Consider the following 14795-nt stretch of genomic DNA (forward strand, 5'->3'; position numbering starts at 1 on the left):
AGAGCTAGTTCCAGGACAGGCTCCAAAGCCACAGAGAAGCCCTGTCTCAAAAAACCAAAAAAAAAATTATTTATTTTAATTTTATGTACATTGGTGTTTTGCTAAGGGTGTCAGGTTCCCTGGAACTGGAGTTACAGTTGTGAGCTGCCACGTGGGTGCTAGGAATTGAACTCAGGTCCTCTGGAAGAGCAGTCAGTACTCGTAACCACTGAGCCATCTCTGCAGCCCCACTGTATGAATCTTAATGTAAATATTTTTGAAGATATAAGCTCTTCAAAGGAATTGTGACCCACAGGTTGAGAACCACTGCTTTAGACGGTGCTGCCTAGCTGGAGGAAGTTCGGTCATTGAACTGTTTCCTCCGTTTGATGCCCTTGTCTCTTCTCTTTGCTTCCTAGCCATGAGAGCTGAGCAGCTTTGTTCTACTGTATTTCTCTCTGCCTTTATGTTCCGTCTCCCAGTATGCTCAGTGTCCTAGGCCAAGTAGTGTTGTAATAAGAGCGGCAGGGCTGCTTCCCGCCACCCGGCTGCCCGCACGGCTAGCTTTATCCCAGAAATAATTATACGGAAAGTGTATTTTTTTAAACACCACTTGGCCCATTAGTTCCAGACTCTTATTGGTTAGCTCTTACATATTGATCTAACCCATTTCTAATAATCTGTGTAGCCCACGAGGTGGCTTACCATGGAAGATCTTAACCTGCGTCTGTCTGGAGTGGGAGAACCATGGCGACTCTTTGATTTAGCTTCTTTCTCCCAGCATTCTGTTCTGTTTACTCTGCCTACCTAATTTTCTGTTTTATTAAAGGGCCAAGGCAGTCTCTTTATTTAACCAATGAAATTAACACAAGCCAAAAGACTCTTCCCCCATCAAAGTAGTGCCAAAGACAAAACAACTGAACCATGAACAGCAGTGAATCTTTCTTCTTATAAGTTGTTTTTTTCTTGGTGTGTTGTCAAAAAAGTTGTGGAAAACTAACTACATTGCTTTAAGCATATAATATATATTTGGATACAATGTGGTTCCTTGATCTATATGTCTATACATATGTGTATATAATTAAATCATCAAATCAGGCCAATTTGCATATCCATTACCTCACTTAAGTATCATTTCTTTGTGATGAGAACATTGAAAATTCACAATTTTACCCATTTGAAGAATGAGAAATAAAGAGTGGGCAAACTAATCACATTTTCTGCTATCCTGTCTAGGTATTGTAGCTTTACTATTAGACTTGTCATTGTTTGATTCTTATCTTAAGAACAACCTGAGTTAATTTTGATTCACTACAATTAAGTATGCCAGCAAACCAAAATAATATCCACATAAATCCTAGGAAAAGCACAATCCAAAGTCTGAGTTTACCATAGAAAACTTGGTGGCGACTGTAACTGACATGTTTGGAGCCGGAACAGAAACAACAAGTACCACTTTGAGGTATGGACTCCTGCTACTGATGAAGCACACAGATGTCACAGGTATGACTATAGACAGGGAACCAGAGAAACCCATACCCTCTTAGAGAAACACCATTATTGAAATTGCTCTGTTGCTAGCTGTAATATGTACATATGAGGAAGAAATAAGAATAAGTTTTCATAATAGGAGAGAGTGGCTGAGAGAAACAAGACATCAAGAACAGTAGCAGAAGCTCTGATGTTAGAGCCCTTACTCTGATAAGGTGTCTGCCTTTGATGGGAGGTGCCTGTAGCAAGGCATATGTGTCACCAACTGGTGTAGGTTGGTACATTGGTTTCCTGAAGGATAGAAGGGTATGGCATGTGTCATAGAGTATTTTCTTTCAATATATGAAATAATGGAGACTAGATATTTTATGAAGAAAATTCTATTTAGCTCACAGTTTTGGAGGCTGGAGAATGTCTCACTGCCATTTGCTAGCTCAGTTGAGCAGCCTTGTTGGATGGGATCATATCAGTTCCGACACATGTGACAGTGGTGGCCAACACATGTGGGAGAGGGATTCAGGGTCGGTGCCAGGATTTCTCATAGCACCATAACAATGCTTCCCATTATGACTTCAGGATGGACACTACATTGTGTGCATGAGGAGTCCTAGAGGAGAGACAGGGGTGACAATTTAATGAATTCTAATAAATAAAAATTACCTCTAGGGTTCAAAACATATTTAAACATTTGTAATAATTCAAAGTTAGCATCCAGTATTAGGAATTTAAATAGGCTCTTTTATGCTCAAGAGTATATAACACATATAGCACAACCACAGCTCCCTTATCTGTGAGAATATTCATGAAGACACACTGATTGTTATAAGAATTAGTGCATATATAATAAAAGTCATAAGTGTACTGCAGGAGAGAGAAGTGTGGAAATGTGTGTGTGTGTGTGTGTGTGTGTGTGTGTGTGAGAGAGAGAGAGAGAGAGAGAGACAGAGAGAGAGAGAGAGAGAGAAAGGAAGAAAGAGAGTCTGTTATCTATTTTGTATGAGATGGTGATAAATATCTTATTCCTCATCTCTTTTAAAAGGAAATTGCTTGTAAATAGTACAGTAAAAAATAGAAATTTGAATGTGAACATAAATTGCCCAAGACACTTAAAGAATATTTTGAAGGACTAGAGGAATGGCTCAGAGCACTGGCTGTTCTTCCAGAGGTCCTGAGTTCAATTCCTAGCAAGCACATGGTGGCTCACAGCCATTTGTACTGAGATCTGGTGCCCTCTACTGGCATGGACTCAGAACATTGTATACAAAATAAATAAATAAATAAGAAAACAAAGAATGTTTATAGTGAGTGTTTTTGGGATACGAAGAAAAGACAGAGGACCACTGGGAATTTGCAGATAAGCAGGTGTGTATGTATGCACACGTGGCACTTCCACCCCATCTGTCAGGAGAATTCAATTCCTACCATATGTTAATTTCATATGACACTAATTCTTATTTTCCGGTTTTTGAACTTACCGGGATAGCAGTTTCTTGTAAGATATCTATGTACATAGTGAAGCGTTTAAGCATTCTTATGTGCATTGATTATCCTATATGGTAATATGTAGAAGCATATCTACTTAATGAATGCCTGGGTTTTAGGTAGTTACAGTGTACTGTGATATTACAAGTCTAGATGTGCTTACGGCCTGGGATGCCATTGAGGCCCCTTCACTGTGCTCCATGGAGCACTGACTTGCTGTGCCACTTGTGCCACTTTTCTCCCATCACTTCATTTCCCACCCTGTCTTACCAGCTAAAGTCCAGGAAGAGATAGAGCGTGTGGTTGGCAGAAACAGGAGCCCCTGCATGGGGGACAGGAGCCACATGCCCTATACCGATGCTGTAGTGCATGAGATCCAGAGGTATATTGACCTCATCCCCACGAACCTGCCTCATTCAGTGACCTGTGATGTTAAATTCAGAAACTACCTCATCCCCAAGGTAAGCTTGGTTCTCTCTGCCACTTACTGTTGGTGAAGTTCCCATTCACACATTGGTTTCTACTATGGTTGCAAATATATGGGGATATTTAAAGTAGTAATATGCAAAAGTGTTTTAAAAGAAAGGCATAGCTCTTAAATTTCATAAACTTAGAAACATGGAGTTTCCAACTTTTCATTAAACCTTACTAGCTTGATTTTTGTTGCCGTGACAAGCACTATGTCTAAAGGTGACTTAGGGAGGAAAGAATTTATTTAATCTTCTAGGTCATAGTCCATCACTGAGGAAAGTCAGGTCAGGAAAACTAGCAGGGCAATCAGTCTGGCAGGGCAGGAACTTGAAGCAGAAGCCATGGAGGAATGCTGCTTACTGGCATGCTTTCCCTTGCTGTTGTCCAGAAAGCTTTATTATATAACCCAGGTTCATTTTATGACACCACTCACAGTGGGCTGGGCCCTTTCATGTCAATCATTAATCAAGACAGTGCCCCACAGACAAACCTCAATTCAAGTTCCCTCTTATAACTCTGGGCTGCAGAAGTTGATAGTTCAAGTAACTAGGAGAGTAGATATACTCAATTAACACTTAAGTGGATATATGACTGTGTTTTTGTATAATACATGTGTATAGGGTATAAAGATGTGTTTAGAACTATATGTTAGTCTATTAAATCTATCACACTTCAACCTAAATACTTTCATGTGTATCTTCCAATACTGAAGACTTTCTGCTACAAATTGATAAACACCCTCACACTGAAGAAATTATCAATATACTAATATTATCCTCCACACAGTTTAAGATTATATTTTTTAGTAATATCAAGAGATCTCAGAATGCCCTTTCACAAATGGGATATCTCTATCACCTCTTTCTTTCAAGGCTAAAGGATAGTTTTGGAAGAGAGGGCAGAAAGTTTGTAAGAACCAAAGGTGGTAGATAACTACAAAGAAACAGTGTTTTCTGGGCATAAGTAGGCAGTTACACCTATGAACTCACAGCAGTTGTGTCGGCATGTGTGAGACCTATACACACTTAAGCCAGAACATGTAGAGGGGAGGTGGGCATGAAGTTCACCCCTAACTGAGGACTAGTGTCAACTCATCTCTCTTCTTCTTTGGTCTGTGTGTAAATGTCACTGCTCTGATTTGGACACAGTATCTTATCCATAAGTCAAACAGATTGATCTAGGTGAGTTCCGTCACTTCTTCCCATCTAAATTTCATTATGTCTGTTGGCTATTTTCAGGGTACCACTGTAATAACGTCACTGACATCCGTGCTATATGATGACAAAGAATTTCCTAATCCAGAGAAGTTTGACCCTGGTCACTTTCTGGATGAGAGTGGCAACTTTAAGAAGAGTGATTACTTTGTGCCTTTCTCAACAGGTAACAGAAATTCACTTCCATTTGTACTTTGGAGGACATAATGGAATTTTAGGACCAGGTGCAATAGTGACTTTGCTGGGACTGGTAGATTTGCTCTTTGTATGTTATAAAGAGCACAACTTTAATTACTGTGCATTTTCTTTACACGTAATAATTCCTCCTTATTGGGACATATCAGTGAACATTGCAGAGTTTAACACAGTTTTATCCAAGTTAAGATAGCAAAGTGCATTTATTGATCGAACTTGGCCACTGGATATAACCCACAGTTTCCCAAAAGCTTCTCTTGGAAGCTGATATCATTTAGACTTTTCCTCATCTGCCATGAGAGAGATATCTAAGTCCACATTTTGAGTATCTCCTCTGTGGCATCCTTCACTCTTGGAATGCAAGTGCCCTAGAGATTAGAACATGCTCACATTCTGAAAGAGACTCACTCCTGAGTGAAGGAAGCAGGTGAGTCAACAAGGCACTGTAATCCAGCTGGACTAGTGTTATGAGAGGTGTCAGAGGGGAAGTTACTTAGATCTTGCTTTTTTATACCCAAAGAGGAAAGTTGGCTGACTTGTAGGGAGTAACGAAGTAAGAAAAGACGAGGAGGCAGGGAAATGAAGTACAGAGGGACGAACATTTTCTATAGATGCAAGAAGTCAGAACCTGTTGAGTAAATGCAGGCAGATAAAGACCTTGGGCATGAGGAAGGATACTCTGCAGTGACTCTCAAACCCTTAGATTTTACTTTACTTAATGATCCTTCACCTTGGATGTTTAATCTCAGTGCTCCATTATGTGTGCTGAGTCTTGGGCATGGATTCACTTTTACCTTTTGCTATAGGGTTTGATTCTTAGGTTTGTCTTGAAAGTATGTAAATTGAGATGTGTATACAGAGCCCCTCACCCTTTTTCTTAAGAAACTCATTTTGGTAGGGAAACAAAAGATAAGAAAGCATGGGATTTCAGCAATCCCAGCTAAATGGAATATGCATATAATAAGGAAACCCACAGAGGATATGATCCTATTGAGATCACAAGGAACATAAAGAAGAAAGGTCATAGGTCCTTGGGGAAGCATCAGAGCATTGCTCAGTCAAATGGGGCAGCTTGAAGTTTTCAACTTCATGGTGTCGGAGATGGGTGAAGGGAGCTGTGTCTGGAGCTGAGAATGTGGTGTGTGTCTTCTATCCACACACCTAACAACTCATTGGCTATTTACTTCATACTCTTCATGTCAATTCACAGCACAGTAATTCAGTAACAAATCTGTTTTTGCTGTCTTCAGGAAAGCGGATGTGTGCGGGAGAAGGCCTGGCTCGCATGGAGCTCTTTTTGTTCTTCACCACCATCTTACAGAATTTTAACCTGAAGCCTCTGATTGATGTAAAGGATATTGATACCACACCAATTACCAGTGGATTTGGTCATGTGCCCCCTTCGTACCAGGCTTGTTTTATTCCTGTGTAAAGGGCAGCCTCCTTATGCTGTCAACTTGCAACTTCTGCAGGGTACTGTTCATTTCACTCCTGGTAATATAGCTGTTTTCTCTCACATTTCCCCATTCCCTTGAGGTCCAGTGAAGCTCAGTAAGCAGAGTTCTCTGGGTTAATACACAGTTCAGTGCTGTCGTCTCCTATATTACATGGCACTTCCCTGCAATACTTATGTAGTGAGCACCAATATTCATGATTCAGTTACTACTGATAATATGAGTTTTATTGTAAAACAGCAAAATCTTTATGACAATCCAGAGCCATCTGTCCCCTGCATGTGCTGAATAAAAACTAATTTCTTGGGGTGGTTCTCAGACACTCTTTTATTTGAGCATAATGCAAGGAAGAAGTAAAGAAAATAAAGTTTCAAGAGGCCCTATTTGTTCTCATTAAGATTTACAAAGAAAGGGACCAAGAAGAAAAGGACAGAAATACTTTCTTGGCTGTTACTAGACATTTGGATTTGGACAAGAGAAACCAAACCCGAGAACAGTTTCTGGTATTGGGAATAATTTAGAGTATCAGTCACAGGGAGAGTAAATATTAGTTATTAGAGCGAATGCCCCTGCTTTGGTGTTTACTGTGAATACAAAGTAGGGATAGTAAGTATTGTTTTTGCTCTCTGTTTCCAACTTAGAGTTAAATAGCAATTAATGTGTCTGTCTTGTCAATTCAATGTTCTACATGTTTGTCTAAGGAGATGGTTCAATTGATAAAGTATGGAAGCTGTGGAAGCATGAAGAATCAGATTTGATACCCAGAACCTATGTTATAAAAACAGGTGTAGACAGAGACTGCACTTTCATTTCCTGGATGCCCAGACCCAAATAATCACATAGAAACTCTGTTAATTACAATATGGTTTGGCCAGTGGCTCAGGCATATTCAGAGCTAGCTCTTACATCTTAAATTAGTCCATTTCTATTAATCTATGTATTGCCACAAGGCTGTGGATTACCAGTAATGATCTGGCATCTTTCTCCTTCAGCAGCTACATGGCATCTCTGTTTACTCTTTCTCTATATCTCTGTTTGGATTTCCCCCAGCTTTACTTTGCTAAGACATTGGCCAAAATGGCTTTATTCACCAACCAATAAAAGCAACACATGTACAAAAGGACATCCCACATCATCTCCCTTTTTCTGTCTAATTAAAAAAGAAAGCATTAACTTTAACATAGTAAAATTACATATATGTAACAGTTATTAAGCAAGAATTATAGTCATAATATTTAGTCTATTTACATTTGGCAAATTAAGGAAAATCTATTATTTATCCTACCTTTGTGAATCTAAAGTTTTATATTTAATTCATTTAATAATAAATAAGGAAAACTATAATTATAACTATCTAGTCTTCAACTCTATCAAAGATCCCAAAATGGTTATAATATTACCTAAGTAAACAGGAAGTGCATTGTAAGCAACGTCCAAAGTTCACAAACCAAATCCAAGAACACATAAAAAGAACTTCTATAGCTGATATACACTTTAATGAAGTGGCTAGATACAAAATAAACTAAAAAAACCAGTAGTCTTTGTATATACAAATAGTAAATGAGCTGAGAAATAAATTAGGGAAACAACATCCTTCACAAGAGCCACAAATAAGCCGGGCGGTGGTGGCGCACGCCTTTAATCCCAGCACTCGGGAGGCAGAGGCAGGCGGATCTCTGTGAGTTCGAGACCAGCCTGGTCTACAAGAGCTAGTTCCAGGACAGGCTCCAAAGCCACAGAGAAACCCTGTCTCGAAAAACCAAAAAAAAAAAAAAAAAAAAAGAGCCACAAATAATATAAAATATCTTAGTGTAACTCTAACCAAGCAAGTGAAAGAAAGACATGTATCACCAGAGTTTCAAGTCTTTGTGAAAAGAAATTGAAGAATATATCAGAAGATCGAGGGATCTCCCATGCTCATGGTTGGTAGGATTAACATATTAAAATGGTTATTTTTAACAAAAACAATCTATAGACTCAATGCAATTCCCATCAAAATTCTAATGCAATTCTTTACAGAACTTCAAAGAATAATACTCAACTTCAATGGAAATTAAAAAAAACCCCAAACTTAGCTAAAACAATCCTGTACAATAAAGGAACTTCTGGAAGTATCACCATCCCTGATTTCAAGTTGTACTATAGAGCTGAAGTAATAAAAACTTCATAGTATTGGCATAAAAAAGATTGATCAACAGGGTTGATCAGTGGAACTGAATTGAAGATCCAGATGTAAATCCACATACCTATGGACACATGATTTTTGATAAAGAAGCCAGAAACATACACTGGAAAAAAAAAGTATCTTCAATAAATGGTGATGGTTTAACTGGATGTCACCATGTAGAAGAACATAGATCCATATCTGTCACCCTGTACAAAAGTCAAATCCAATTGGATCAAAAACCTCAACATAAAATCAGATACAGAAAATCTTATATAAGAGAAAGGGGGTAATATACTTGAAGATATTGGCATAAGAGACAATTTCTTGAACAGAACTCCAATCATACAGGCACTAAGATCAACAATTAATAAATGGGACCTCATAAAACTGAAAAGCTTCTGTAAGGCAAAGGACACTGTCAAAATGACAAAACGACAGCCTACAGAATAGAAAAAGATCCTCACCAACCCTATATCTGACACAGGTCTGATTTCCAAAACATATAAAGAATTCAAGAAATTAGAGATAAAAAAACAAACAATCCAATTTAAAAAATGGGGTACAGATCTAAACAAAGAATTCTCAACAGAGGAATCTCAAATGACTGAGAAATAACTAAATAATTTTCAACATTTTTAGTCATCAGGGAGATGCAAATCTAAATGACTTTGAGATTCCATCTTATACCAGTCAGAATGGCTAAGATCAATTACACAAGCTTGGTTCAGCTGTCTCTATAGATTTCTTCATCATGATCTTGCTCTTACTTGTTCATGTATTCCCTCTTCCCTGTCTTTGACTGGACTCCCAGAGTTCAGCCTTGTGCTTTGTGGGAACACTTTCAGCCAATAACCTTTAAGATACTGGCCCACATTGGGCATGGTCTCATGTATTTTAAGTGCTGATGAAAAGCTTGTGTGTTTCCTTTTTCTGTGGGATTTGGTTCCCAGTTTCCATTGCATGCAGAGGACTGTGAATTGTTACCCTTACTGTAAGTTTATCTCTGAATAAATAAACCTTTGTTATACTCCATTCCAGGCTATTGTGGAACCCTTTGGTACTACTACAGGGCTTGCTTGTGGATCTTTGCATCTGGTTCCATCAATTACTGGAAGAAGGCTCTAGCTTCTTTGGAACTGCGGGTTGTAGTCTGAATATCCTTTTCTTTGCTTTATATCTTCTATTCACTTATGAGTGAGTACATACCATGTTTGTCTTTATGAGTCTGGATTACTTCACTCAGGATGTTTTTTTTTTCCTAGTTCCATCCACTTGCCTGCAAATTTCATGATGTCATTGCTTTTCACAATTGAGTAATGCTCCATTATGTAAATGTACCACATTTTCTTTATCCATTCTTCAGTTGAGCGGCACCTAGGTTGTTTCCAGGTTCTGGTTATTATGAATATTGTTCCTATGACTATTATTGAGAAAGTGTCCTTGTTTTATGATTTAGTATCTCATGAACTCTGATTGGGCAGCTTTGGAGCTCCCGTGGGTTTGAGCTAGGGGGAGTGAGTTGTGAAGCTTGGGCTATCTGAGGGGCCTGTTGTAGTAGGACCAGGATCTATCCCTGGTACAGGAGCTAGCTTGTTAGAGCCCATTCCCTAGGAGGGGATGCCATACTCAGACTTAATACAGAGGGGAGGGGCTTTATCCTGCCCCAAATTAATGTGCCAAACTATGTCGACTCCCTATGGGAGCCTGGTATAGAATATGTTGCTTTCATTGGTTGAATAAAGAGACTGCCTTGGCCTTTTGATAGGGCAGAAACTTAGGTAGATGGGAAAGACAGAACTGGGAAGAAGAGCAGAGTCAGGCAGACACCATGAAGCTCTGGCCCAAGACGGACATAGGTTAGAATCTTTCCCAGTAAGCCACGACCTTGTGGTGCTACACAGATTATTAGAAATGGATTAAATCAAGATGTGAGAGTTGGCCAATAAGAGGCTAGAAATAATGGGACAGGCAGTAATTTAATTAATACAATTTCCGTGTGGTTATTTTGGGGTTTAAGCTAGCCAGGCGGCAGGACGCAGCCCCCTCCTCCTCCTACTTTAGGAGCCCTTACCTGTTGGGAGGTGTGGATGGGGATGGGCTGGGCATGAGGAAAAGGGAGGTGGGAAGATGGGTGAAAGGGAGAACCTTGGTTGGGATGTAAAATTAATTAAATGAATAAATGTTAAAAAAAAAGAAAAGAAAAAAAATCAATTACACAAATGACAGGCAAGGATGTGGAACAAGGGGAACATTTTCTGTTGCTGATGGGAGTGCAAACTTATACAGCCACAATATAATGGTTTCTCAGAATATACCCAAGACCCACTCCTAGAAATATACCCAAAGGACGCTCTACCATACAACAAGGACACTAGCTCACCTATGTTCATAGCAGCTTAGTCAGAAACTGGAAACAACCTAGATGTCCCTCAACTGAAGAATGAATAAAGAAAATGTGTACATTTGCACTATGGAGGATTACTCATCGATTAAAAACAATGACATCATGAAATTTGCCAGCAAATGGATGGAACTAGAAAAGATCATCCTGAAAGAGGTAACTCAGACCCATCGAGACACACATGGTATGTGCTCACTAATAAGAGGATATTAGGTCTAAAGCAAAGGATAACCATGCTATAATCCACAGACCCAAAGAAGCTAAGTAGCAAGGAAGGCTCGATGGGGAACACATGAATCTCATATAAAGGAAAATAGACATCATAGATGGATGGGGAGAAGGGTCTGGATGGGAGTGTGGGCATGGGAACAAGAGGAACCAGGTCACTTTTCTGAAGGGAAGGAAGAGGGAGTGGGTGGGGATGGAGGGTGGGAAACTGTGATTGGGTTCAGAAAACAATATGAATTGATTAATTAATAACACAAAAGAATATATAAAAGAGTCAGTTTAATTCTATATCTGCTTAGCATAATAATAATAGTGGATTCTCCCCTGTGTTTATGTCATGTCTAGCTACAGGTTCTTCTCCAAATATTAGTAGCAGATACAGGGTTTCAGGTTGTGGATCTGAGCAGAAAGTCATTACTCTCATGATATTTGTACCACTATTGCTCCACTGGATACGTCTTGTCAGACTGATTGTCACTGTGTCTTGTAGGGGTCCCAGTTGAATAAGACTGTTGATTCCTTTTCCCCTTTCGAAGTGTACACAGCACCTTCCAGCATATGGAAGCCGTTATTTATAACGAAATAGGTCTAAATTGCTTGTCATCTATAAAAACAAAGAACTCATTTTTGTGACCTTTCTACCAGAGACACTCAAAATCAATTTGATTACTTAGAAACATCAAATAAACTCAAATCAAAGGGCATTTTATAAACTCTGGGAACATTCCGTTAGTGAATGTCGAAGTCATAGAAGTTATGGAAAGATTGCTATAACTCATGTATGTAACAATCTTTGTAACATGATAATGGATTCTGAACTGAGTTTTCAGTGGGATGTGATAAATATCTTTGGGATCTACTGGTAGAACACCAATAAGAATGAGGAACTGCCAAAAATTATTTCCTATTCATGACGATTTCACTAAAGTTATATAGGAAAACACCTTAGTTTTAAGAAAAATACAATACAATATTATAATTTTTTAGAAATAAGTTGGTAGCTTGCTTTCCATGGTTTTGAACATAATAATTCTCTCTATATATTGAGCATTTATTAGTATATTTATTATTATTAAAAAGTAAAGCTTATATTTATACATTAAGTAGTCTCTCATAAGAAGAGTTGATATTGGCGAAGGACATTTGAAAATGTGCTTAGCATCAATATTATTTGGTAATTTAAATGAAAACTTCATTGAAGGGTTGGAGAGATGGCTCAGTGGTTAAAAACACTGCTGCTTTTCCAGAGGATCTGGGTTCAATTCCCATCACACATATGGCAACTCACAACTGTCTGTAACTCTAGTTCCAGGAGATTTGACAAGCTCATATAGATATACATGTGAGCAAAACACAAATGCCATTAAAATAAATAAATCACTAAAAAAAAATCACAAAACTTCAGTGAGATATATTTTGTCAGAATAGTTAAAATAATAATTAAAATATTGTACTACATGCATTAATAAATTGTAATAACTGGTGTTCACAGTACAGTCATAAATCAAGACAAACATTTGAATTATTCTTTGAAAAAATTTACTTAGAGTGAATGCATACATATTTAACAATTTTACTAATAAGTACAGGCTAAACACATATGCTACTTATAATATCAAAAATGCATAGGAAGTATATATTAACAGTATTCAAAATAATTTTATATTATATATGAGTGTCAGTAATAATATCACAGAAAAATTGTGGAGTAAGAATAAAGTGAATTAATATTTCTTTTTCGTTACTAAGAGGAACTACCTGATATAGGCTGCTGTGGGGGTTAGCTTTGTTAACTTGATACAACTTAGGATCATTTGGGAAGAGAGTCTCAGTGAGGGGTTGGCCTGTGGACGTGTCTGTGAGGGGACTGTTTTAAATTGAGTTAACTGATGTAGGAAGACCCAGTCCCCTGTGGCAGGCACCATCCTAAGGCAGGGTTTCTGTACCATGTAAGAGTGGAGAGATCGAGGTGAGTATGCACAAGTGAGTCAAGCGAGTGTGTGCATCATCTCTCTCTGCTCTTGACTGCTAGTGTAGTATGACCAGCTGAACACACGCATGCAAGTGTGTGCGCATCATCTCTCTCTGCTCTTGACTCTGAATGTGACTAGCTGTTGGAAGTTCCTGTCTTGACTTACTCACTAGGATAAACTGTAAGCTGGAACTGTATGCTGAAATAAATCCCCTCTCTCCTAAGATGATGCTTTTGGCCAGGGTATGTTATCACAGCCTCAGAAATGAAAACAGAACAGCTACTTAGGAAGGAAAGAGAATTTCTTTTAGCTCACAGTTATAGAGGCTCAATGTCCAAACCACATAGTAAAGGCTTGTGGTAAGGACGGATGTAAGGAAAACATGATTGCTCTAAAGAGGACTGTCTGTGCTTTGCAGCTATTAGGTTATAGGGTGATGTGAATCATGTCAGATATGGCTGCCTCTCTTTGCCTTGGATAAAGAATTCACCATACCCTGCATCCACTCAAGCAATAAGTGCTGTATAGTAATCTTCCAACGCCCATTTTAACACAGAGGAGCTGTAATTATTAACTAAACTCATATTGATGTGAAAGTCACAGCCTGAGTCATGGAATGTTGAATCATGGTTCATGGTTGAACCCAGCTGAACCGAAGCCTGGGAAGAAGGTTGCAAAGTGCAGGGCATCTACCGCCCTTAGTCTGCGTGAGTCTCTAAGGCCCAGCTGCCTCAGCACTGGATAAAAACAAGAGTTTTACCTTAGGCAAAGGTAATTGAGAGAATCCAAGGGAATATGGTCGGTGTGAAAACTCTGGGAACTAAACTGTCAAAATCTCTTCAAAGATAACTAGGAGAACATTGTATAACTCTCCCTTCTTCACCTCTGCAGAGGAGATACTTGTTCAGTTTTTATTTTTTTCCCTGAGAACATCTGACTCAAATAAGAGTTTCTATTTAGTGTGACGTCTATTGTTTTAGGAACCAAATCAGGATGCTGTACATTCAGGATAATTAGAGGTTAGGGGTTGTTCTGGATAGCCTCAGAGTAAGCCATAGGACACGATAATGGCCGACAAATCTCATCTCAAAGCTGAGTTATCCCATATAAGAAGTAAAGATCAGTAGGTCTGCTATGCTCCCAGACTTCCTTTATCCATTAAAAAAACAACTGGAAATAAAAATCCCTGCTCTAAGCGTTTTTAAAAGGGCATTGAATGGTAAAATAGGCATACATTTACTTAGCTCATTACTTGGTACATGTTGTGTCAGTTAAAATGTGCACATTTTCCAAATGGTGGGGCACACAGGAGGCAGAGGCAGTAGGATATTGGGTTTGTGGACAGCCTAGGATAGTACACAGGGGGGAAAGGACCCCCCAAATCAAGGATATTTGAATTATGATAGGCATTTTCTCTTTCGGCAACTCTCCAGTTGGCACAGCATGCTGAAATCTTGGATAAGACTTTCAGTTTGAGAAGCATCACTAGCTAAATAGTGTTTTATAGACTAGGGATAGTACATGGATTCTCTCCTAAATTCCCAGCTGGCTCCCAGTCTAGAAGCTGGAATGGTTTTGCACAAAGAATTTACTTCAGGTTCTGCCTGAAAAAAATGACTCATTTGGTCAAGCATCCACTGTGCAAGCTCCCTCAACACCGTGCGAAAGCTAGGCTCTGTAGAACACGTCTATAACCTCAGGGCTGGGTAGTGATAAGAGGATCCCTGAAGCTTCTGCTAC

At 38.9% G+C, this 14795-nt stretch overlaps 1 protein-coding gene across 1 annotated transcript in view; it reads left to right on the forward strand.

The window, feature by feature from the left end:
• The window catches only part of LOC101995849 (cytochrome P450 2C11), a 22701-nt gene extending 15587 nt beyond the window's left edge, over nucleotides 1-7114 (forward strand). Inside the window, exons 7-10 of the mRNA XM_005352213.3 lie at nucleotides 1341-1482; nucleotides 3226-3413; nucleotides 4662-4803; nucleotides 6083-7114. Of these exons, the coding sequence (XP_005352270.1) occupies nucleotides 1341-1482; nucleotides 3226-3413; nucleotides 4662-4803; nucleotides 6083-6264 (654 nt within the window). The 3' untranslated portion in view covers nucleotides 6265-7114. The remainder of the gene's footprint in view (nucleotides 1-1340; nucleotides 1483-3225; nucleotides 3414-4661; nucleotides 4804-6082) is intronic.
• The last annotated feature ends 7681 nt before the right edge of the window (nucleotides 7115-14795 follow it).

The sequence above is a fragment of the Microtus ochrogaster genome, chromosome 8, assembly GCF_000317375.1.
Source record: "Microtus ochrogaster isolate Prairie Vole_2 chromosome 8, MicOch1.0, whole genome shotgun sequence".
NCBI lineage: Eukaryota > Metazoa > Chordata > Mammalia > Rodentia > Cricetidae > Microtus > Microtus ochrogaster.